The following is a 24,255-nucleotide window of genomic DNA, read 5'->3' on the forward strand; positions in this document are numbered from 1 at the left end:
GGCATGTCCACCCTGAGCTGTTTCCTCCTCTCCTCCATCCCTCATCTTTGTGTTACTTCTGGACACTAGGGTAGTTTGTTTGTTTTTTTTAGCTTTAAAAATAGTTTATTTCCTTCTTCACCCACACACAAAGACATGCACCTTCTGACCATTATTCAAGGCATCACAAATTCCATAAAAACTTCTATTAATGTATGTGTCTTACATGATTCAAGATAAAGTGGATTTTAAAAGCAAACGGGTACCAGTTACGGGGGCCGGGAGGGGACTAGGGCAGGTACCAGTAATACAGGGCATGCGTTTTTCTAGAGTGTTTACTGAAATCGGCAGTAATCTGCACACTTGCACCGTATGAGTAGTTATCCAAGATCAGCGCATCCAGGGGAGGTGCGCCTAGTTTCTCTGTCCCAGGTCGATCAGACTGGTAGAGAAGAGAGTTCCAGTTGCCTCACTCTCCTTACTGAGCTTATCAGGTGAAGTGACTTGCCCAAGTTCATGATTCTTACAGAACCAGCTTGGAAGCCAGGTCTTCTGTGACTCAGCCTGTTTTCCTGTGACACATGGAGCTGGGATGTCAGGGGCTGGAACCCATGTCACCTCGACTGAGAGAGAGTTCAGTGCCCTTTTGATGACTCTGCTACCGTGGGGCCCGTGTGTGTGAGTCTGTGTGTGTGTGACACGTGATGGAGAGATGGGGCTCTGTTATCTAAAGCTCTTTATACTCTTTATCCTTTTCTTCATGAGCCCTAACAGCCAATCCTAGTTTGCCGCTGTCCTATTTCTCCAGCTCTCCCATTGTCTCCCTCCCCATGATTTCTTCTTCCCCTGGAGGGATTATGCTCATATACTCTCACCTCCTCCAAGAGACTGGTTAGCTGTTCATATCCCTAGATCCATGCACCTCTCACCATCTTTTCTTTTGTTTTGTTTTGTTTTTTGCGGTACGCGGGCCTCTCACCGCTGTGGCCCCTCCCGCTGCGGAGCACAGGCTCCGGACGCGCAGGCTCAGTGGCCATGGCTCACGGGCCCAGCCGCTCCGCGGCATGTGGGATCTTCCCGGACCAGGGCACGAACCCGCGTCCCCTGCATCGGCAGGCGGACTCTCAACCACTGCGCCACCAGGGAAGCCCCTCAGCATCTTTTCTTTTAAACAGAATTTTATTGAACAGTTGAATACCATGTGTCTCAAGACTTTAAACCTGCTGAGTAAATAGGCATTTATCCTAAACAATGAAAGAAATTCTCCTTTTGTGCCGGGCTATGTGTAATGGCATTGACGGTTGGCACAGACTACTAAAAATTCCTTGTAACATTAAAAATAGGACATTGACACCTGAAACGAACACAACACTGTAAATCAACTATATTTCAATAAAAATTAAAAAAAAATAGGACACTGAATAATAATTGTGAATACAAATTATTACCATTGCTACCACTGACCGAATGCTTAGTATACGGCAAAGCCTTGCTAAACACTTCACATGCGTTTGCTCATCAGTGCGTGCTTCCCATTTCTTACGTGAGAAGCCTGTGGCTCTTCTGGCGTCTTTACACTGGAAACTGGGCAATTTGACTCTCGCACTTTATTCAGTGACTCTGCTTCTGTAAGAGCTCTGCTTCGGGTCCATGCGTGCTGTACTTGGAGCCTCCCTGTGTGTTGGTGGAGGGGACCTCCTTCCTCTGTGAGTCCAACTTCAACCCTCTTGTCCCTCAGAAGCTGGAGGATGGGGTGGAGTGAAGTCAGCCAGAAGTGGGGGCATCCAAGCTCCGTTCACATCCACAGCTCTGTTCTGGGAATCACAGAGGGGCACCAGGAAAGGGCCAGGGAGGGTGGATAGCAGCCTGGGGAGTCAGCTGGTGGATCAAGAGGCAAAGGGGTGAGTAGCTCTGATTCCAAGTCACAAAGCCCTAGGACCTCACTCCTGTCTGGTCTCCCTGCATTTCCAGCAACGTCAGCGGCTGGAGGACCCGGGGCCTGGACTGGGTCTAGGGAAGGTCATTGTGGCCAGAGAATATTTGGGTGAATGTTGTACCCTTGTTGTGGGATTCACTGGGGAGATGTCCTGCACAGATAAGCATGGCATAAAATACCCAAAGAGGGACTTCCCTGATGGTCCAGTGGTTAAGAATCCGCCTTCCAATGCAGGGGACGTGGGTTCCATCCCTGGTTGGGGAACTAGGCCCACCTGGTGCAACTACTGAACCCCCACATCTCAACTAGAGAGCCCGCATGCTGCAACTACAGAGCCCACCTGCTCTGGAGCCTGTGCGCCACAACTAGAGAGAAGCCCATGCGCTCCAACAAAAGATCCCGCGTGCTGCAACTAAGACCCGATGCAGCCAAAAATAAATAAATAAATAAATATTTTTAAAAAAATACCCGAAGAATCGGGTTGGGGGGTCTGACTCAGAAGGACTGATGGAAAGCGGTAATTATGTGTTGTAGCAAAATGGGCCCTTAGTCTGAAGTCAGGAGTCTGGGGGCTGGGCTGGCTCTGCAGGGCACATGACCTGCGTGTCTCTGAGCCTCCGTTTTCTCGATTATAAAACAACGGGGCTGCGGTAGATGATCTCCGAGCGCAATTCGGATTGATGTATCGGAATATTTGGGAAAGGGGCACTGGGAACATACTAGTAATACCTGATGGAGAGAGCTGTAATTCCACAGCGTTGTCACGGATGTGATCTCATTAGGACTCATGACATCATCTTCCCCACGAAGGCAGGCCAGGCACTGTCGCTCTCATTTCAAAACCGAGGTCTTTTGAGAGGTCCCACCATCGTTTGGAGGCAGAGCCAGGATCCGCTGTTGGGAGCATCGCCCAGCAAAGACTGGATGAGAACTGGGGCGGAGGGGGTGGGGCAGGGAGGTGCGGGGCGGCAGGGCCCCAAGTCAGGGCTAGGCTTTACTCTGAGGTTTGGGTTCGAGGCGTAAATTCCTAAGAAAGTGAGAGATTACGGTGTCAGTGGAGAGCTCTGGGGAAAGGGGAAGGGGTTCTAAGGAACACTGAGGACTTGTCTGGCATCAGACGCTTACCTGCCGGTGTCAAGAAATCCTGCCGGCAACCTCACGAGACAGCGGCTCTCCATTTTGCAAACTGGAACACAGCATCCGAGTTTGCCCAACACCACCCACCTAAAAAGTAGAGAATCCTGAGCTGGAACCCAGCGAATCTGACTCCAAAGCCCCGAGTCCTTCTACTATGGTTCATTTGGGAAAGGCCGGGCGATGGGGGGAGGGGGCAGGGGGCCGGCGCTCCTGGGTGTCTGGGTGGGAGTGGTCAGACCCGCGCACGTGGCAGGGCAGCTGGATCCGGGCGCCCGCGCTCGCACTGGGTACAAAAGGTTAAGGCACCTTGGCCCCCCTCCTCCCGCCTCCTCCCGCCTCCTCCCGCCACCTCCCCCCTCCTCCCGCCCCTTCACGCCTCCTCTCGCCTCCTCCCGCCTCCACCCGCCTCCACCCCGGCTCTTCCTGTCCTGAAGTTGCAACACCCCCCCTCTCCCTTCCCCTCCCACCTCCTCTCTGCTTAACTTTTCTCTGAGTTCTCCGAACTCAGGCTGCAGTGCCGGCCTTCCGGGTTTGAGGTCCCCGGGACCCGGCTGTGATCCGCGCCCCAGTCTCAACCCTCCACTCCCCTGCCCGACGCCCGGGCTCCACTCCGGACCCTGCTCATCCTGGGACTGTGTCGCTGCCACTGTCGCCTCTGTCCATCACTGCCTGAGCCCTGATGGGGGAGTGAGAGGCCACAGCTGGCCGGACATGGGCCTCCCCACCGTGCCTGGCCTGCTGCTGCCACTGGTGAGACGGGGGACGGAGGGCGGAGTGGGCTGGCGGGCGAGCGGCGCCTGGGGCGGGAGAGAGCCGAGGGCCGGGCCCCAGCCTCAGGCCTGCGCGGCCTGACCTCAAACACTGCCCCATTCATTCGCTGCCCTGAGTCGGGAGCAAGGGAGAAGTTTGAAAGGCACGGAGGGAAAGGGGTTCCCGGGCTGCCAGGAAGACGGGGGGCAGGTGCCCACGGCGGGGGCGGGGGAGTTTGTTAAGAAACCGAAAGGAGTGGGAGAAAGAAGGTCTGTCCTCTCAGAGTCCAGATGGTTCTGAATTGTGTCCGGCAGGTCAGCAGTCTTGGGCCGTGGACAGGCGAGGCTGCCGGTGAGCCCAGCTGAGCACACCCTGCTGGAGGGCAGGGACTGGATGCCAGCGAAGTGGGGAAACTGAGTCTGGGAGAGGCCCTGGCTCGGGGCGGGTAGGCTTGGGATGCCGTGTGTTGGAGGCATTTGGGAGGGGGGTCGGTAGCCGGATAGGCCTCCCCAGGCCCAGGCCTCGCCCCCGGGGGGCACGCTTCACCCTGGGTCTGTGGCCCCTGTCTGTGGGCCTGACCCTCCTCCCCCGCCTCAGAGCCCTGGACCTGCCCCCCAAGCCCTTCCCACGGACCCAGACAACAGAGCACTTGCTTTCTTCTCCCACAGCTCAGTTTGGGGAAGTTGGTAGACAGTTGTTTTCGTCACTGGAAAATGTCCCTTTCTCTTGCTTCAGCCTTGTTTCAATGCATCCCTGACCCCTCCACGTCCTGCAGTCGTCCTGCGCAGAAATCCAGCCCCTCGCCTCCACCTAGCTGGGGGCACTGCGTTGGTCACTTTCTTCAGGGTTCCTGCTCTTCCCTGGCCCAACCGCCACTCCCCACCCCTCCTCCCCCACCCCTCCTCCCCCACCCCTCCTCCCCTACCTCTCCTCCCCCACCTCTCCTCCCCCCACCTCTTCTTCCCCCAGGGTCTTGTACTGTGTCCCCAAATCATCCCTTTCTTTTCTGTCCCATCTCCTCAGACTTCTCGAGTCTCCTTTCTGAACCTTTCTCTCCAGTTCCTCCCGCTCCCTCTGCTTTAGTCCACGTTTCTAGACCCTAGTTCCCTGCGCAGCACCCCGCCACCTCCTGTGGCCCCAGGCCCACCTTTCCCTCCTGTGCAGGCTGTCCTCCCCAGGGGCTCTCCCTGCTCCCCATCCAGCTGCCCTGCCTTCTCCTGTCTCCTGGCAGTGAATCCCCTGGTCCTGTCCTGACTCCCTCAGGGACTAGCTGCCTGGACTTGAGCAGGTTAACATAACCCTTCATGCCTTGCTTCTTTATCTCTAAGATGGACAGAATCGTCACTACCTCATAATGTCGTTCTGAAGATGAAATAGATAGATAGATATTAAGTATTCCATTCATTTCTGCCTGCTCGGCACTAGATACTCTTTTAGGTGCTGGACTTACAGCAGTGAACAAAAGTCTCCGCCTTCATGGAGTCTCTATTCTAGTGCAGGAACAGGGTATAGCAAACAGAAAGCACTCAATAAATGTTAGCTTTCCTATTCTTAATAGTATCAGTAGTGGTTGTAATTACTCAGTGGCTTCTGCGTTTGGAAAACAGAGGTACGGGGGAGCCTGAACAGATGAAGGAATGTGCCTGGGACTGCAGCTGATCCAGCCCGGGTTGGGGTGTGACAGCTAAGGGACCAAGCTCAGCCTGGAGCTGGAGGGGAAACAGGAGGTGTGCAGTGCTGGGTGAGGCTGTCCACGGGCTTTCCAATGGGCAATGCAGGGAACTGTGATTGTGTGGCGGCGGGGCCGGGGGGGGGGGGGTGCGTGGAGGTGGGGGAAGAATGCGGGAGAGACTGTAACAGAGCACATAAGATCTTGCTGCTCTCAACGAGCTGACAGTCTTGGAACCAAGACAGCTTATAGCAAAAAATGATTTTAGAGCACTCCAGGGAGAAATGCCCACAAAAGCATTGCGATGTGGTGCCCTGGAACACCCATGGGAGGCAGAACCGGGAGGGGTGTGAGTGCCGTCCTGCTGCCTTTTCTGCTTAGCTGATCTCAGCTCCAGCGCCTGTGCTCCCTGCAGAGACGCAGAGTCCACAGTCGCCCGTCTCTGACCCAACTGAGAGCTCAAGCCATGTATTCACCTGGGCATCCCTGCGGGACCTGCGTCTCTACCGTGCTCCGTAACTGCTTGTTGAATGAATAAAGGATGGAATGAGGGATGAAATGCCTCATAGAAGAGTGGTTTTGGAGCTGAGCTTTAAAGCCACTCACTGGCAGCAGGCTGGAAAGAAAGGGGACTGGTTTGAGGTAGAGCGGAGGAACGGAGAGATGGGATTTTGTGTTGGGGGCTGGTGGTGGCAGGAAGCTGAGCACCTTGGCTGCAGGGGAAGGACCCTGTTGAGGAACAAGAAGAAGCGAGAAAGAGAAAATTGGAGGAAGTGGGGGAAGGGATGGAGAGAGAGTCCTGACTGTGGTCCCAGGTAGAGGAATTCATTCATTCATTCGTTCATAAATGGTTCTCTCAGGGCCGCTGCACCTGGGCATGTGTCCAGTATAGCAGTGAGGTACCTCTGCAAGTTCTCATTCAGGGAAAGAGTGACCCATGGAAATGATGTTTGAGGTCCGGCCCCGGAAAGGAAGATTCCCACACCTGTGGGTGCAAGTTGAAGCTTAAATGCAGATAAGAAAGCGTGTAGGATGGATTGGAGCAGGAAAAAGGCGGGAAGACGGTTGCAGTGATCCGGGTGTGAGGCAACCCCTGGACTTGGAAAGGATTGAGAGACGACAGGGGAGGTCTGGCAAGATGGACTACAGACTGGATGGCAGCACGGGAGGGATGGGGGCTTTGAGGAGAGAAGGGTGGCAAAGAGAGGTTGCTGGTGTGACATCTGTCTAGGTCAGGAGGTCGATGGATTTCCTTTGGGGCATGTTGAGGGTCTGGAGAATAGCCAAGTGAAGTGGGCATCTAACAGGCCAGAGCAGAGGTTCTCAGACTCACATCTGCCGTTGTGTCGTTCGTAAGTGACACAAAACCTTCACTCACCAGGGATGCTCAGAAGGAGAGGAAGGCTTGTCAGCATCTCCTGTGAGGGTGTTTGCGGTTGTGCATGTGTGTGGGAAGGAGAGGGGAACTCTCCCCTGGAGATAAATATATGCCTACAGGGAGGCACTGACTCCCATCTTCCCACTTAGGTTTTCACTGGCCTTGACTGGAGTGGAAGACAGATAGTCATGAAATCACCCAGTCAAACCACATTTATTTCCCTCTTCCAGTTCTGGGTGCAGAGGATTAGACATTATCTCTGACCAAAACACTTTCTCATCTCTCATCGCATAGTATATGGTCTGTTTGGGGAGACCGTATCTACTCACCCTAGGTAGTTATGGTAAGAGCCCAAAATAGGTATAGTTTATTCATATTTTTAAAGTTCACAGGGTGGTTATGTATCTCATGAGCTGGAGTGGGGGGAAACCTCATTAATGGGGGGCTTTCGGGGAGGGAGGCCGGGCCTCAACTGGGCCTTGGAGGAGAAGCTGTCGTGAGCTCCCCAAAGATTTTGACATCCAATGAACACAAGACATTTTAAGTTAACGAACAGATGAACGCAGGACGGGACGGTGAGGCTGCTGGGTGGGAGCTAGACCACAGGGTCCACCCCTCCGCCCCCAAGCCGTGGCCCCAGCACAGGAAGTCACACTTAAAAGACTCCCTAGGCGGAAGTTATGGGGGAGCTGGAGGGGTGCTGGGCCACCCCTTCAACCGTCTCTCCACAGGCACCCCGGCTTCCTGCGCTTCCCCTGCTCCAGGCCACAGGCACTCAGGCTGCCTGGGGTCTGGGCGCTCAGAGTTCACCTCCTAGCTCCGCTGTTTTGCTGCAAGGTGCAGCGGCTGAGCACTGGCGCCAGCCAGTGCCGAGGAACGGTGCCTGCTGGCTCCTGGGGTCGGAGTGGGCTGGCTCCGGGGGCTGCTGGGGACTGGGGGGACCCGGGGAAATGGTGCTGCTTGTCTTACATCCCGTCTTGCTCGCTCCCTCCCGGAACTGGGTGCTCAGGGCTCTGGAGTTTTGCCTGTGCTGCCAGTGGGCTTGTGGGAGGGGCGTGTGGAGCCTCAGAACTGGCCGCGTTTCCTAAGGATTGTTTGAGGACCCCAGGGAGGTGCCCAAGCCCAACCCAGCTGGCCAGAACCAGTCAGGCTGTGGGAAGGCAGTGAACCCGGGTGGGAGGGCAGCCTTGGTTTGCTCCCTTCTGGAACTGGGAAGTGTCGGGGGCGGGGTGGGGCTCACGTGAGAAGCCAGGGAAAGGACAAACCCGCAGAGAGACTGGCTGAACCCGGAGGAGGAGCCTGGGCGGGGCTGGGTCTGAAGGAAGGATGCTGAGGGGTGGGAAGGAGCTGAGTGGCCCTCAGGGAGGGGCGGGTAGTGACCTGATGGGAGGAAGCAGGGGGTCGGCCGAGACTTCCCTTTGGGATGGAATGGGATAGGGAGCCATTTCCCGAAAAAGTGGGGCCAAGGGGGACTGAGGCCCATTGCCTGGCTCCTGGGAGGAGAAGGGGAGGAAAGGGGCCTCTGAGTGGGGATTGGAGGGAGAGACTGGCCCACAGGAGGAAGGGATCGGATCGGGTCCCAATTGCGGGCTGGTCCCTTCAGCCTTTCTGCTGACTCATGACCCTTGAGGAGCTGGGGAAGCTGCTGGTTCCCTCTCCCTCCCCTAGATTCCCTCCCTCCCTCTGGCCTGAGTCACCGGGCAGAGCTTCTGGGAAAAGATTTCCCTTTCCCGGATCTGACTTAACCCCCAAAGTGCTGGAGATCGCGGTGGGAGGCACGTGGACGGAGAAGGTGCCTCTCCCTCCTTCCTGGGAAGGACCCCCACCCCACCCCAACCCGCCGCCGTTCTTTTTCCTGATGCTGTCTCTGCCGGTTGGCTCTGCTCCCAGCCCCCTGGGTGGAATTCCAAGTGCCAGTGACCTTAGGTGCTGTGAGCCCTTCTTCGGGGAAAGGAACCACACTCTCAGGACTGGGAAGTCCTTCCCATAAACACTCCAAGCTTTTCCTGTTGCTCTGGAAGCCTCAGCCCTGTTCTCAGGGGAGGTGGCACAGCGCTGGAGTGGCCAGGGAAGGGTGCTGCCTCTGGGTGGGGAGGGCGCCCTACACCCCTGGGGGGTGGCAGCTGGGTTTCTGAGTGTGGCTTCCCCTGTGTGGGGCTGGGGCGGGGGCTTGGGCTTCCGGGCCGCTGCAGCGACACCTAGCGGGGGACTTGGGTGTGACCTGCCTACAGCCTTGGGCTACCAGGCCCTCCTGTCCTGGGCTGGGGTTTCTGGGATCTGATTAGCCTGTTGCTCCCAAAGTTTAACATCCTTGGAGGACATCCTCTTATCTTCATATAAGGCGGGCTTTGTAGCAGAGAAAACAAAATCAAGGGCCAGGGAAAGCCAGGAAGAGGCTGGTAGGAGGTGAAACAGCAAAGTCTGGGTTGGAGCTCAACACAGCCTCCTGGCCGTGCCGTCCCAGCTCTGAAGCCAGGGCTGGGCGAGTGATTCCGGGACGGGGGGCCCGGCCTGGGGCCGGAAAACAGGCTCCCCGGACACCCCGATGTGCAGAGGGCAGAGGGACTCCCTGGCACGCCCTCAGCTCCTGGCTCGGTGGTCTTTGAGCCAGACCCCCAGCCTCCAGCCGGCTACGATTACGTGTAACCTCCATGCCTGTGCCCCCTCCCGCCCCACCTAAACCTCATCACCTTTCTACCCCCATCCCTGACCCTGAACTTTCCCTTTTTCTCCACTCCCCCTTTGCCCGGGCCAACCTGGGGTGTCCGTGCAGGTTTACTGGCGGAAGGGGATGCAGCACGGAGTCCGAGGGCAGGATCCTGAGTGAGGTTTTGGTACAGATTGACAAAGAAACTCTTCCTGTGGCTTCTGCCCGCTGTCCAGGAATGGCCCCCACAGGGACATCGCTCACCTCCACTCCAATCTGATGTTACAAAAAACCTTTTTAATGGCATAACATAGTTCAGGAAAGTGCACAGATCCTAACTGTTCACCTCCGTGAATGTGCACAGTGAATACGCTGTGAACGCAGCACCCAGATGGAGAAGCGCCACCCCAATCTTTAGGGCTACTCGTCGGAAGGAAGGTCCTGTTCCCAACCCAGAAAACTCCTTGAACATCTGCCTTGTGCCCAGCACTAACAGCTGCTTCAGGGAAATAAGGATAAAATACAGCCCGTGCCTGGAGTTTACCAGCCTTGAGTTGGAAGGACAGAAACGCACACACAGGACAACCAGAGGACAACTAGATGGCACTGTGCCGGCAGCCTAGGCTTAGAGGAGAACGTGGCGTGTGAGCGGGAGTGGCCTGGGGAGAATGTTCCGCTGAGAAAAGACTTGAGCTGGGAAGGCTTTAGACTCGCTCCCTCTGAGACCCCACCCCTCCCTCTCCTGATGGGGTCTTCTCCGTCTGACTCTTCCCCAGGTGCTCCGGGCTCTGTTGGTGGATGTGTACCCCGCGGGGATTCATGGGCTGGTCCCTCACCCCGGGGACCGGGAGAAGAGAGAGAGTTCGTGTCCCCAAGGGAAATATAGCCACCCTCAAAATAATTCCATTTGCTGTACCAAGTGCCACAAAGGTAGGAGGAGGGGTAACCGTGGGGCTCCTCAGGGGCCCTGCTTCTCCCTTTGCTCTTTCCAGATGTTCCGGAACGTGGGGTCCCTGACTTGGCTGCCTCTCCAGGGCTGGGAGTTTCTCCCTCCTCTCCTCTCCCAGGGACTTCGGGGAGGTGCCCGGGCCGTCCTGGGGCTGGGGCTCCTGGCTGCAGCCTAACCCCGACCCCCCAATCACAGGTACCTACCTGTACAATGATTGTCCGGGCCCGGGGCTGGACACGGACTGCAGGGTGTGTGCCCGCGGCACCTTTACCGCTTCGGAGAACCACCTCAGACAATGTCTGAGCTGCTCCAAGTGCCGGAAAGGTAAGTCCCAGCAGGGGGGCGGGACTCTAAACCGACTGGGTCAGGTGGGTGTGCGCGTCTTGTCTCCAGGGGAAGGTACGAAGCTGTGCTGCTGCGGGTGGGCAGGGATGCATGTGCGCAAGTGAACGAATGCATGGGTGTGAGCGTGCGTTACCCAGAGAGACACACCCGGTGGGGACAGTGGGAGCTCATACCCCATCTACTCCCCGCACCAGAAATGTTCCAGGTGGAGATTGCTCCTTGCGCAGTGGACAAGGATACCGTGTGTGGCTGCAGGAAGAACCAGTATCGGAAGTATTGGAGTGAAACTCTGTTCCAGTGTCTGAACTGCAGCCTCTGCCCCAACGGCACGGTGCACCACTCCTGTGAGCATGGCCCTCCCGACCCAGCTGGTCACCCCGTCTCCGGAGGGCGGTCTCCAGCTTGCTGTACCCCTGCCCCCCCGGTTCTCCCTCCGGCCCTCAGGGTGCTGGGCCATCCTCCTTCAGCTGTGCCGCATCTCTCCCTACAGGCAAGGAGAGACAGGACACCGTCTGCCACTGCCACGTGGGGTTCTTTCTAAGAGATGCTGAGTGCGTCTCCTGTGCTCAGTGAGTACTTCTGCTGGCTGCTGGGCACCGGATCGGCATGGGAGGGGGAGACTGTGGGAGGTGCTCTGGCTCCTCCAGGCTGTTTGGATGGGAGACACTTCATGTCAAGATACCAGACAGTCCTCCCTGCCCCCAACTTGTTCCTAAAATCTCATGAAGTCTCTGTGGATAGAGGCACATACCGCAAGGACTTGAAGTTCTTTTTAGACATTCAGATGTTTTTTGGAAGACGTTCAGATTCTTGAGCAACAGACCCTACTATGGATTCTAGGAATACACTTTTACATCTCTGAAATCATACTGCATCTTACAACAGTTGACGGTGTATCATGGTTCAGTTGGCACCTGTGTGTGTGTGTGTGTGTGTGTGTGATGTAAATCGTAATGTCTCTGATTATTGACCTTAGGTTCAATGCAGTGTGCACTTTCCTCCCCAGTCCCTTGACCGCACCTCCTCACTCCTTCTGGCTCTGCAGGGGCTGTTCTTGCACACTTGCTTGCAAAGAGGAAACTGAGGGTTCTAAAGTTGAATTGCCCTGGGTTTAACATCTCAGGCTGTGTGAGCTTGGGCAAGTGACTTAACATCTCTGAGCCTTAGTTGTTTTTACCTTTAAAGTAAGGATAATGACATCAGGTTGGCAAAGCTGTAAGGACCACAAAAAATAGCCACAAAGTGTCTGACAAGAAACTATGTTCTTTTTCCCACGAGTTTCTTCCCCTTAAAAGCACTTCTACACCCCTTCCATGTGGTTCTCACCAGGAGCTTGTGAGGTGGGCAAAATGACCTCTCCCTGCTTTCAGATTCCTGCTGAGAACTCACCTCCTCAAGTTCCTTCTAGGACCCCTGATGTAGTTCTCATTAGTCCATGCTGCCCAGTGCCAGCTCCAAAACGGGAAGATGCGCTTGTTCTAGAGTGTTCTCTGGCTGCCCCCAGCAAGATGTGTTTTTTAATTGTTCACATGCATGCTAGACCCCTCTCTCAAAGTTAGGTGCTGTCATCAGCAGTGTCATCTAGAGAAAAAGCTCTTTAACCTTTTTTTCACTGGATTCTCATCAGTAAAACAGTGATAAAATAACAATTCAATGACAGTCAGCATTTATTGAGGGCTTACTATATGTCAGGCATAATTATCTCACTTAATCCTCAATCTTGACAGTGGGTAGGATCCCTGTTTTACTGATGAGGAAACTGAGGCTTACAGGTGAAGTGATTTGCCTGGAGTCACACTGCTAGCCAATGAATGGGGCTGGAATTTATACCTGACTCTGACTGCTTTTAACGCTTTTTCTACATAATGTCTTTTTTTTCTTTCTTTCTTTTTTTTTTTTTTTGCGGTACGCGGGCCTCTCACTGTTGTGGCCTCTCCCGTTGCGGAGCACAGGCTCCGGACGCGCAGGCTCAGCGGCCATGGCTCACGGGCCCAGCCGCTCCGCGGCATGTGGGATCCTCCCGGACCGGGGCACGAACCCGTGTCCCCTGCATCGGCAGGCGGACTCTCAACCACTGCGCCACCAGGGAAGCCCTCTACATAGCTTCTTCAAGATCAAATCCAGCTCTAAAATGAAATGATTTGGGGATTAACTAATGTTTCTTTCCTCCGCATCAATTCCCAAGATAGGATTAATTTCCATTATATCAAGAGATAGCTAAAATATTTGTAAAGCCAAGAATTTCCAACAATCTGTGTGGTTTTTTTCTTTTTCTTTTTTTCCTGTATTCCTCTTACGGTGGGCCCCTACTCACCAGCACTCTCTCTTCTTTTAGCTGTAAGAACACGGAGTGCGAGAAGTTATGTCCAGCTCTACCTGTAACTAGTAACAACTCTCAGGACCCAGGTGAGGAGAATTATCCTGGTGCCCATGCCCATGGACCCTTTCCTAGTCATGCCCCTCCCCATCCGTCCTGCCCTGCTACCTCCAGAGCCCCTCTCCTCTGACCACAATCTGCTCTGTTTCCAGGCACCACAGTACTGTTGCCCCTGGTGATCGTATTTGGTCTTTGCCTGGCATCCTTCCTCCTCATTGTTTTAGCATGCCGATACCAGCGGTGGAAGCCCAAGCTCTACTCCATCGGTGAGTGGGGCCTTTGGGAAGGGAAAGGGTGCTGGTAGGAATGCAGGAGGAGGCTTCAGAGGAGGCGGGAGGGAGGGGTGCACAGGCATGGAGGGAGATGAGGAATGTCCCCTTAGTTCGCTGGCGAGGACCCCACTGGCACGAGGTGGTCTTGGACGGCTGGTGAGAGCTCATACTGCATCAGTAGCTCTCTCGTCCCTGGGGCCACATAGGCCCTGAAGCATGTCACCACAAGTACCCATCGCCAGCCCCATGATGGGCGCCAGGGTTGAGAGAGGAAGTGAAATCTGTGACGCTTTGTCTCTTTTTTCTCAGTTTGTGGGCAGTCGGCTCCTGTAAAGGAGGTAAGGTGAAACCGGGGAACTACCCGCAGTCTTCCCTGACTGTCCGTTGTCATCTTGTAACACCCAAATCGTCCTGGGGCTCCCCTGATTCCCTCTAGCCCCAACTCCCGTCCGGAATCCAGAAGAAGGAGGGCTGGGGCTGTATTTCCTCTTCCCCGCTAATGCTGTGCCTTCTCTCTCTCTCAGGGGGAGCCAGAGCCCCTGGCCCCGGCCCCAGGCTTCAGTCCCATCCCGAGCTTCAGTCCTGCCTCCAGTCCCACCTTCACCCCCTGTGACCCCCCGTGGTCCAACTTCAGAGTCACATCTCTCCCCAGAGAGATGGCCCCGCCCCACCAAGGGGCTGGCCCCATCCTCCCTGCGCCTCCAGCCTCCACCCCCGTCCCCACCCCTGTGCAGAAGTGGGAGGCCAGCGCCCACGGCGCCCCCAGCGCCCCCAGCGCCCCCGCTCCGCTCGCAGATGGTGAGTTCCTCATTCATCCTCGCAGGGAACCCCGGCCGGGGAGGCGGGTGGGCGGGGCGCCCGGGGCGAGTGGGTGTGGGCCGGGTGGGGAGGGCCGCCGCTCCGGGCTCACCGCGCCGCCTCCCGGCAGCTGACCCCGCGACACTGTACGCTGTGGTGGACGGCGTGCCCCCGTTGCGCTGGAAGGAGTTCGTGCGGCGGCTGGGGCTGAGTGATCACGAAATCGAGCGGCTGGAGCTGCAGAACTTGCGCTGCCTGCGCGAGGCGCAGTACAGCATGCTGGCGGCCTGGCGGCGGCGCACCCCGCGGCGCGAGGCCACGCTGGAGCTGCTGGGCCGCGTGCTCCGCGACATGGACCTGCTCGGCTGCCTGGAGGACATCGAGGAAGCGCTGGGCGGCCCCGCCCCCCTCGCGCCCGAGCCCCGCCTTCCCCGATGAGGCCACGCCCCGGCCCCTGTGGGCAGCCCTGAGACGGCTGCTTCCTGCCCCAGGCAGCCTGGAAGGACCCGCGAGATGCCCTCTGGATCCCCGTTTTTCTGGAGGGGAAGGGTCTTGGCGGAGCAGGCATGATCTGGCAGCCACTTAACCTGGTGCTACTCCCTCAGTGTGTATCTCAGCTGCCTGAGCATTGCCAGCGGGTGAGCTGTGTGTAGTGTGTGTGTCAGAGTGTGTGTGTCTGTGTGATGTGGAGTGTGTGTTACTCGTGAGAGAGGCTGAGTGTGCCAGGAGCCCAGGCGGTGGCTGCGGGGATGAGGGGCGCCTCATTGCCCATTTTGGACTTGGAGAACCCAGCAAGGCTGCTTGGGGGCCCCTGGTTGGTCCCTGAGCCTGTTTCACAGTAGATAAGCAATCTTTGTTTCCATTATGTACACTAATAGAACCTTTGTCCCCCTGCCTGGACAAGCACAGAGTAAGCCGAAGTGTCCCAAGGCAGGGGAGGCACAGAACAAAGGGCCCTCCCGCTGGAGCTGTGGACTTGTAAATACACTAAAAGCCCGGAATTAAAGCTGTGCTCCTGGAGGGAGTGGCCTTTCTGCGTGGTGGGAGGCGGGGCCGGGGCCGTGATCCTGGCGGAGTAGGGGGGCGGGGGGATACCTCACCCTCGTGCAGCCCAGTAACAGAGGAGTCACCTGTGCTCAGTCTGTGACTCCTCACCCGCCAGGTTCTCTTTGCCCCGCCCTCATCTAGTGCTGGTTGGACGGCCATCTTTATGCACAACTTTATGTGGGACTCTGGTGTGTCTGTGACACATCGGTGTACAGCTCTTGATCCCCAAAGTCCTCAGAGCAGGAAGGGCAGGGTGCCTGGGGAAGTGTCCTTGAGGTAGAATCCAGGGGTGGAGGTGGTGACCAGCACTCTTACGGAGGTATTCCCTCACACCTCTCTGCAAAGGCAAGAGGCAGGTGTCAGGTAGGCAGACATGGGGTGAAGAGTGAAGCTAAAGGCCCCTCCCCGCCATGACCCCCCTCTGGTCCTGCCCTCCTGTGTTGTCCCGCCAACCCCCTGCCCCGGCATCCCCTCTGGCTCCATACTGGCCTTCCCCTCCGCTCCATCCCACGCCAGCTTCCCTTCTGCACTTACGATGCGGACAGGGGCGTGTCCAGGCGTATGACGTGAAGCCCCCGCATCCTCTGCAGTTGGACCCGAGTCAGCTTCCGAGGTCTGCTGTCCCCAGGCTCGGGGACTCTCTCAATCCTTTGGCTGGCCAGTTCCTCCCGGATCTCTCGGAGCATGTCCTCGGCCCAGAGCGGGTGAGGGGAGGGGCTGTAGCCGGGTCCCAGGAAGGGCCCCTCTTCCTCGTCCCCTGAGGATTCCCAGGGGCTTTCCCCAGAAGAGTCAGTGTGGGTCAGGGAGGGGGAGAGCTGCCACCGAAGTTGGGCCCTATGTAAGGTTTCCACTACCACATTCTCTCCAACCGAGGTCCCGCCTTCTTCCTCAGACCAGGTCGGTGGGTCTCCCCTGGGAAGGCTGTCTCCTTTCTGGACACTTGCCTCTGGCAGTTCAGGGGTGCTTCGGCGTTGGGGAGCTTGGGGGTCAGGAGGCTGGAGATGCAAAGGAACATCTCGGAGGTCCAGGGTGGAGAAGGTGCGGCGAGGGTCCCGCCGAAGGACCTTGGAGCGTAGACGGTTTGGCAGAAAGTGGGACGCCTTGGGGGAGCCTGGGACCAGAGTGCCATAGCCAGAGTCCGAGATATCATCTGGTACCAAGGGAGCATCTTCATCTGTGTCTTCCGTCACCACCAGCTGGGGGATGACGATCGAGGACCCAGGAGTCCTACAGTTACTAGCAAATGGTCAGAGTCAGATGCTGAGGGATCAAGTTCAAGTCCAGGGAGTCTCCCTTGATCCCTCCATCCAGAAATGGGCCCTCCTCCAAACTTATTTTGGTATCACTTTTACACTGCACTGACTCACTGGCTAGACTATAAGCTCCTTAAAGGCATTTTAGACCCTGCACTCAGTCCAGAAACTTGTTATCAAGTATCTGAGTGCTTCCTGAGCTCCCCTGAGGTTATCCCCCAGTGATGGAGTCTTTTTTTCTCTATAACCGTGCTGCTCAACAGCTGTTATTTTGGGTGAAACTCCCACGCTCTCTGGGGATTTGAACTAGCCGGGTCCCTGCAGCTCTGACATTCCGCAAACCCATACCGGCCTTCACTCTCCATCCCCGGCCTGGGGAACCTGATTCTCTCAGGGAATTTGTGCCTCTCGTGCCTGTTTCCTTCACCCTGTGCCAGCCCTCGGCTGGCTAACCCCATAGGCTGTCTCATGTGGCCTTTCACACGGCTGGTGTCAACCTGTAGCCTGGGTTCCTCAGTCTGGTCCCAGTCCCCCCAAAAGCTGTAATACCATTTCCCAACCTTGTGGGCTCCTCTGCCCTCCCTCCCTGCCTGCAGCCCCCCTCCTCTGGGAGGCCTTGTACGCCCTGTAGGTCTTACCTTCCCTCTGTGCTGCTCTCAGAGCCTTCCACTGAAGGCATGGAGGGCCTGGGGCCTGGGGACTCCCCGTCCCGGTCCTGATAGAGGGCCAGGAGCTCCCTCTTCTGTTGGATGTACTCCTCTGCCTTCAGCTTTTGCAGGGTGACCTGGGGTGGGGATACTTTCATTAAGAGCTCTCATTTATTGAGCACCTGCTGTATGCCAGGCACCACGCTAAGTGCTTTACATATATTATCTTGCTTTCTCTTCACCACCGCCGCCCTATGAGGCAGACTTTTTTGCTCCTACTTTACTCCTGAGAAACAGAGACTCTGAGGTTAAGTAACTACCACGGTCATGCTGCGGGAAAGTAGGACGGAGCCAGTATTTGAACTCTTGAGCTGGTCCTAGGATGTGTGGGGTAAACATAAGGCCCCTTTTCCTACTTGTACGTTCTTCCTGCCTCTCACATCCCCTTGGCAAGCCAAGGTCTGGTCTGTTTCTTCCTGCAGGAAGTCCTCCCTGATTGGTGGTGATGGTGGCATAATTGCTCTGAATGATGCTGGGCCCTCAGGTTACTCTTTCTCCTACCACCAGGGTGGGCAGGGGCAGGCTTTGTCCTGGGTTGAGGACTTTGTTGTCCTTCAGAGTTGACAACAAGACCATCCCAAGAGGAATGGAGAGAGGATATACATTATATTTTGTCTTCCTTAGCATTTTCATACAGGCGCCACCGGAATAAAATAGTAATATCTGAGAAGTGGTTTATGAAGCACCTCTACACGCAGGCGGTCATTTGACACGCACCATCAGCCTGCAGTGTATTAGCCAGTTTTACAGATGGGGAAACAAGACTTAGAAAGATGAGTGGACTTGGTCCAGGGTGCACAGGTAGAGAGAAGCAGAATTGGGGCTGGGTCTTTCTCTGTGAGTCCTAGTTCAGTAACTGCACTATTTTTCAAGGGCAGCCTTAGAAAGGGTCAGGAATTACCAAAGGACAACTTTCTCTTGGGGGAGGGGAGGGATGGCAAGGGAACCCTCGGAGAGGCCAAAGGCGGAGGCCTGGCAAAAAGAGGTGGTGGAGGCTCCTGGGGGCGGCGCTGGTACCAGCACTGGCTGGGATGGCCTTATCATTGTGCACATATTGAAGTACTTTCATGCTGGTGAGCAAAGGGCTACTGCCCAAGCCTCCCACCTTCCTTCACCAGGACTACCCTGCCCTCCAAGATCCAGCAGCAGAGGGATAACATCTGGCACAGCAGGGGGCCTCTAGGACCACCACCACCACCACCACCACCACCACCCCACCCCCTGCCTCCCCAAGCTCTACTCTGATTGGTTGATGCCCATTCCATTCTGGTTATTAAGTAATTTGAATGTGCCCCTCCCCCCACCCCCTTCAGGTGTATGAACCAGCAATTCTTAGGCAACTCTGGACCTTCCCAAAGCCCCTCCAGAAACGCAACGGGGTGGGGGGTAGCTGGGTCTGTACAAGAGACGTGTTGGAGAAAAGGACGAACAGGGACAGGAAAATGACCTCAGGCTTGTATTTCCAATTTTCCTGCCTGGCTTCCCAGTCACTGTCTCCTGCAAGGATTCTCAGCAGTCTCACAAGACTTGCTCTGTCGGCCAGAGCCAGGGATGATGGTGTCTGGGGGCAGGAGACCAGCACACCAGGCCAGGTCCTGTGACCTTTTCCACATCTCCCAGCTGTGCAGAGTAAGGAGGGTGGGAGGAGCCGCTCTTGGGGCCGGGGTGGGGCTGGGGTCAGGGTGGGGCTGGGGCAGCCGGCTGAGATGCCCTTTGGCCCCATATGACTCAAGTTCAAGTTTATCTTTGGGATGTCCAGGATAGAGATGGTGTGTGGAGGAAAAGAACTGGGAGGAAGGCAGCTGGGGGGTGGTCTGGAAGGAACATCTGTCCCATACAAGCATTTCCACTAAACTCTCCCGTGGACCCACCTGGGAAGAAGCAGGGAGGCAAGGGGTGGGGTGGGGATGGAGGATCTGACACCTCAGGTACCAGGGACCGGGATGTTTGAAGGGCCCCCGGCCACCCCAAAGGCTCTCTAGCAACCCTGGGAGGATTTTCACAGCTTGGGTAAGAGGAGAGACGTGTTGGGGGCAGGGTGGGAAAGGAAGAGGAAACTGGTGCCTGGGCTTGAATGCGACAGCCCCACAAAGCCGGGAAAAGGGAGGGCTCCCCCGACGCCATGGTTCTTCTTCCTTTGCCCCGGTGGGGAACTGAAGCCTTGGGAGGAAATGCCTCCTCTCCCTGCTGCCCCTGGAGCGGCTCCCAAATTCACCCGCTGCCCTCCCCAAGTCTCCCATCACGGACGAAAACCATCTCTTGAAGGTGCCCTCGGCCAGGCACCCCCGGCCTTTAGAAGATGTTGGCATCTTCTAAAGTTGACAACAATAAACATGTATGGAACCCCCATTAAGTGCCGGGCGCGTGTCAAGCAGCGTACAAACATAACTCTCCCGTCTGTCCTGCAAGGTGGTTCCCATTATCCCTGCAGTTCCCAGGTGGGGCCGGAGCTGAGAGAATTGACGCAGATAATGAGTGAGAGCTGGCCTGCGGGCCCTCCGAGCCCACCTCTTTCCTCCGTTCACGTCTTGGCCTCGTCTCTGATAGCTCCTTGTTCCCAGCACTGGTTCATTTTCCTCTTCCCAGCCCCTAAACGTGGGCATTTCCCAAGATTCAGTGTCTCTCCTCTTGAGAAGCTCATTTTCTCTAAAAGCTGAAGCCACAGAGCCAGACCCGCTAGGAATAATCTACCTATGTACGATTCTGTAAGGCGGAGAAAAAACACCCTGACCCCTAGGATCAGTAGGTATGCTACGGCCCTCTTCAGTTTACAAGGACTGGTGGGAACTGCGAAAAGGATTTTCCCTAAGACTTTGGTGTGAGGCAGCAGCAGGACAATCTCATTTCAAAGTTTCAGGGTTCTTGGTTTTGCAAGGGGACGCGGGGAGCTAGTGCGCTGCTTGGTTAGGTATCGGAAATGCCTTCTCTACCTCAGTTAGCGTGGAGTAAAACTCCTGGGGGCTAGATTAGTTCGTGTAATAAAATACCAGCAATCTTTAGTGGTTCCCCTGGGGGTTCTAAGGAGAAGGTGGGGGGTCTCTTCTTGGGCTGGGGGGCGGTGGTGTAGAGGGGAGGCCCCACTGCAAAGAGAGAGGGGACTCTGATCCGGCCTGGAGCAGGGGTCAGGGCAGATGACCCACACCCTGTCCCCTACCTCTGGCTTCCTGGGTGCTGTCACCATCGTGTTTAGGTATCCAAGGAAATGACAGCCCCGATGGGCTGGAGGACACAAGATCTTGAGGTTCAAGATCTTTCATCCTTTTTTCTTTTTTTTTTTTTAATGGCATAAACCTCCTATTTATTTTTTACTCTCATAATTCCGAATCTTTAAATACAGTGTTTAAACAGAGACTAAGCTCTGGTTTTCCTTTTCTCGAATAAGCTCTCCACATCTTGATACGATGCCATAGGTAAGACTGTGGGAAGAATGCTTAAAATTGTTTAAAGGACAAGACTGTTTTTACGCATCCTCCAAAGTTTCAAAGCCCTAATTACCTGATGTGCAAACGACAAATCATTATAATCTGCTCATTAAAGCAAGTCCTATGAGTAAAGAGTTTGATTTAAACTCTTTAAAAATAGTGCAGTTGCATTCTTTAGAAATCGTCTACACTATGATTTCTTGTTCAAAATGCCTCTTCTTTTTATAAAAAATTGAGGTGTAATTGACAGATTAGTTTCACGTGTACAACATAATGATTCCACATTTGTGTACATATGAAGTGATCCACACGACGTCTAGTGAACATTCGTCACCGTCGTCACATTTTTTTCCTTGCGAAAAGAACTTTTAGGATCTGCTCTCTTAGCGATTTTCATAGTTCACCCTCATTTCTCGCCTGAACTCTAGTCTGTGTTTCCACAAACCCCTGAAAGGTCTCCACTTGGCTGTCTCCCATTACCTCATTTCCAAAGTGCTTCTGTTTAAAAGTAAACCTTGCTACCCATGCCCCACGCCACCCAGGAAGCAACAACTAGACAAACAGGTTTCCCTTTCTAATGATTTCTGTTGTCATTGCCAAAGCAGCCTTTCACACAAGAACCTCGGAAGCAAGTCATCCTTTGTCCTTGTGGACCTGAGTTACCGAGGCACCAAGTTGCCTACTTAATCTGAATGGTTTCTTTGAATCTTCCCTATGAGACAAGGACTGTTATTATTTATATCCATTTTGCAGGTGAAGAAACGGAAGACTAGGGAGGCCACATAACTCACCCAAGGTCACCCAGCTAGTAAGAGGCAGAGCTGGGGTCTGAACCATGGGCTCGGTAGAGGCTTCTATTGGTCTCCCTAAGGCTCACCTGTCTCTTCTTTCTTCTTCAGCTCCTTTCTTGTTCTTTTCTTCTTTTTTTGCACCATGTCCCTAAGGCCGTGGCACTCAACCTCTATGTTTCATACCCAAACTAGTACGGGAAATCTCCTGCCACCAATCTCTCCTGCCCCCAGCCCACCTGTCACATTGCCACCTGACAATTCAAGACAAAACACATGGATTTCACCATGGCCTTCCCTTGCTCAAAGAATCTATGGTGGCTCTGGTGTCAACTTGCCAACCCAATTCAATTCAGTCTCGTCCAGCCCACCCTCTTCTACAGGCCCTGGGGTCCCCTAGAACTTGGCGTTTCATCACTGGCTCCACACAAAACCCTTCCCTCCAGACTCAGACAGACATGCTGGTTGTCCCCCAAATAAATCCAACCCAATTTCTCCCTTGAGTCTTCTGCTCAGGGTCTTCCCCATCCTTAAAGTCCAACTCAAATCTTCCCTCTTCTTTGGCAATTCTGCTCCTGTAGTGGGTTGAATAGTGGCCCCGGAAAGATGGGTCTAGGTCCTGACCCCCAGAATCTGTGAATGTGAGTGGCCTTGTTTGGAAAAAGGGTCTTTGCAGATGTGCATAGACCCTCAGTGCAGGATCTCAAGATGAGGTCATCCTGGATTTTGGGTTAATGACTGGTGTCTTACTAAGAGACAGGAAAGGGAGGTTGGGACACAGAGACACATGGAGAGGAAGACCACGTGAAGATAGAGGCAGAGAGTGGAGCGATGCTGCCGTAGGCTAAGCAACACCTGGAGCCCCCAGGAGCCAGAAGAGGCCGGGAAGGATGCTCCCCTAGAGCCATGGAGAGGAAGCATTGCCCGGCTGCCATGTTGATTTTCAACTTCTCGCCTCCAGAACCGTGAGGGAATGTTTCTGTTGCTTTACGGCACCAAAGCAGTAACCAATATGGCCCCATCCGGGTCTCCCTCCTTTTGAACTCCTTGGGCTTTTCTTGCATAAATCTGCCCCCCGCATCTCTCCACTCCACTAGCTAACATTTTTACCGCCTCTGTGTCACTTGCAGGACAAAGTTCAAGTTCCCCGGCGCGGCATCCAGGGACGGGCACGATCTGTAGCACCTCCCTCCTGGCCTCTCTGCCGTTGTGCCGCCCCGGTAACGCCAACCACTCAGCTGACGGTGCACTCAACACACACAACTGCTTCCGATTTCCGACCTTCGCACACTCTGCTCTCCATCTGGAATGCCTTTCCTGCCCACCTTGTTCCCCTGACGTGCTCCTAGATATCCGCCCGCGGTGCTCAGAAAGTAGCTCCTCGGCGAAGCCTCCTCTGTCCTCGGAGGCATCTCTGTTCTCTGCACTGTCCCTCTCCCAACCAACCCACCAGACCGAGTGAGCCACTCCCTTCCCTATCCTAACTCCATTCCGTCCACACGTTTCTGTTATTTGTATACTTGTCTGTCTAGCTAGGCTGCAGCGTGTATTCTGTGAGGGAAGAAATGGCATTATATGCTTTTCTGATTCCCCAGCACCCAGCCTGTGCGCACCAGCAGGTGCCCCGTTCATGTTCGCCGAACGGAAGCTCAAGTTCAGCAGTTAATTGTTTCACAGCCTCGGAACCTTCAGGGGAGGCTCTCTTGGCTCTCCCAGGGACTGGTACCCTAGCTGGCCAAAGGCTTTCTTCTGTGCTCTTTTTCTTTATACTTTTTTTTTTTTGGCCACACCATGCAGTTTGCAGGATCTTAGTTCCCTGACCAGGGATTGAACCTGCACCCTCGGCAGTGAAAGCGTGGAGTCCTAACCACTGGACCATCAGGGAAGTCCCTCTTCCATGCTCTTAAGGTTGGTCAAGGCTGTGTCTCCCTCTCGAGGGTGCACCGGAGGGGCAGGAGGTCCAGTCTGAAGCTGTGTGCACCCCACCCTCTCTCTCCCCTTCCTCCACTCTTGTGCACCGGATCTGAGCTCCGGGGCCCCGCCATCCCCCTGCTCCCACACCTGGCTTCACATACCTGGGCCTGCTGGGTCCTCTCCAGCCACACGGCACGGTCTGCAGCGCTGGGACAGTGCACAGTGAGGGCGCTGGAGACACACTGTAATTCGGTGAGGTGGATAAGCAGGAAGCTGCCTGGGTGGAGGAGAAGGTCTGCTTCCAGGGCTGGACTTTATCTGATCCCCTTCCCAACCTCTCCTTCTCCAGCCGATGGGAAGGGAGAAGGAAAAGTTCCCCCCGGGAAAGACATACTCGGATCTCGGAGCGGTCGGCACACAAGCTTCTCCAGCATGAGGGGCGGGCGGATAACCTTGGCTTTGTCTGTCCTGCGAAGGGGCTTGGTCACCAAGAGCACATCAGAGAAGAGGAACAGGTACACATCCAGCTGGGGGCAAGCGAAGAGAGAGACGAGGGTCAGCTGGAGCAGGGAGCAGGCGGGACAGGGGTCGGGGCTCACGCATGGGTGTGTGGGCGGGTGCAGAGCTGTGGGATAGGACAGCTGGGAGCCGTGCTGCTTTGGGCCCATCTCTCACTTTACAGGTAGGAAAGTGGCTGACTCAGGGCCATGCCAGCAAGCAGAGCAAAGCCAGAACCACGTCCCCTTCCCAACACGCACAGACACACACACAAAGACACACACAGACACACATAGACACAGACACACACACAGACACGCACAGAGACACACACACAGATACACACAGACACAGACACACACACAGACACACATAGACACAGACACACA

At 55.4% G+C, this 24,255-nt stretch overlaps 2 protein-coding genes and 1 long non-coding RNA gene across 3 annotated transcripts in view; 1 reads left to right on the plus strand and 2 right to left on the minus strand.

Moving 5' to 3' along the window:
- Positions 1-1,179: 1,179 nt before the first annotated feature.
- On the minus strand, positions 1,180-3,207 carry LOC307193674. Its single transcript, XR_013830381.1, has 3 exons — positions 3,041-3,207; positions 2,645-2,942; positions 1,180-1,857 (listed from the first exon to the last, which is right to left on the minus strand). It is a non-coding gene; the product is annotated as an uncharacterized lncRNA (long non-coding RNA).
- A 311-nt stretch (positions 3,208-3,518) lies between these two features.
- On the plus strand, positions 3,519-15,335 carry TNFRSF1A (TNF receptor superfamily member 1A). The gene is made up of 10 exons (XM_079935965.1): positions 3,519-3,802; positions 10,273-10,426; positions 10,641-10,769; positions 10,985-11,134; positions 11,281-11,359; positions 13,126-13,196; positions 13,320-13,433; positions 13,749-13,777; positions 13,964-14,237; positions 14,368-15,335. Exons 1-10 carry the CDS (start codon positions 3,764-3,766, stop codon positions 14,673-14,675), a joined length of 1,347 nt encoding a protein of 448 aa, XP_079792091.1. The 5' UTR covers positions 3,519-3,763; the 3' UTR covers positions 14,676-15,335.
- Positions 15,336-15,506: 171 nt separating this feature from the next.
- The window catches only part of PLEKHG6 (pleckstrin homology and RhoGEF domain containing G6), a 15,755-nt gene continuing 7,006 nt past the window's right edge, over positions 15,507-24,255 (minus strand). Inside the window, 5 exon segments of the mRNA XM_079937448.1 lie at positions 15,507-15,621; positions 15,819-16,511; positions 17,176-17,321; positions 23,530-23,645; positions 23,763-23,895. Of these exon segments, the coding sequence (XP_079793574.1) occupies positions 15,612-15,621; positions 15,819-16,511; positions 17,176-17,321; positions 23,530-23,645; positions 23,763-23,895 (1,098 nt within the window). The 3' untranslated portion in view covers positions 15,507-15,611.

Source organism: Stenella coeruleoalba (genome assembly GCF_951394435.1).
Source record: "Stenella coeruleoalba genome assembly, chromosome: 11".
NCBI lineage: Eukaryota > Metazoa > Chordata > Mammalia > Artiodactyla > Delphinidae > Stenella > Stenella coeruleoalba.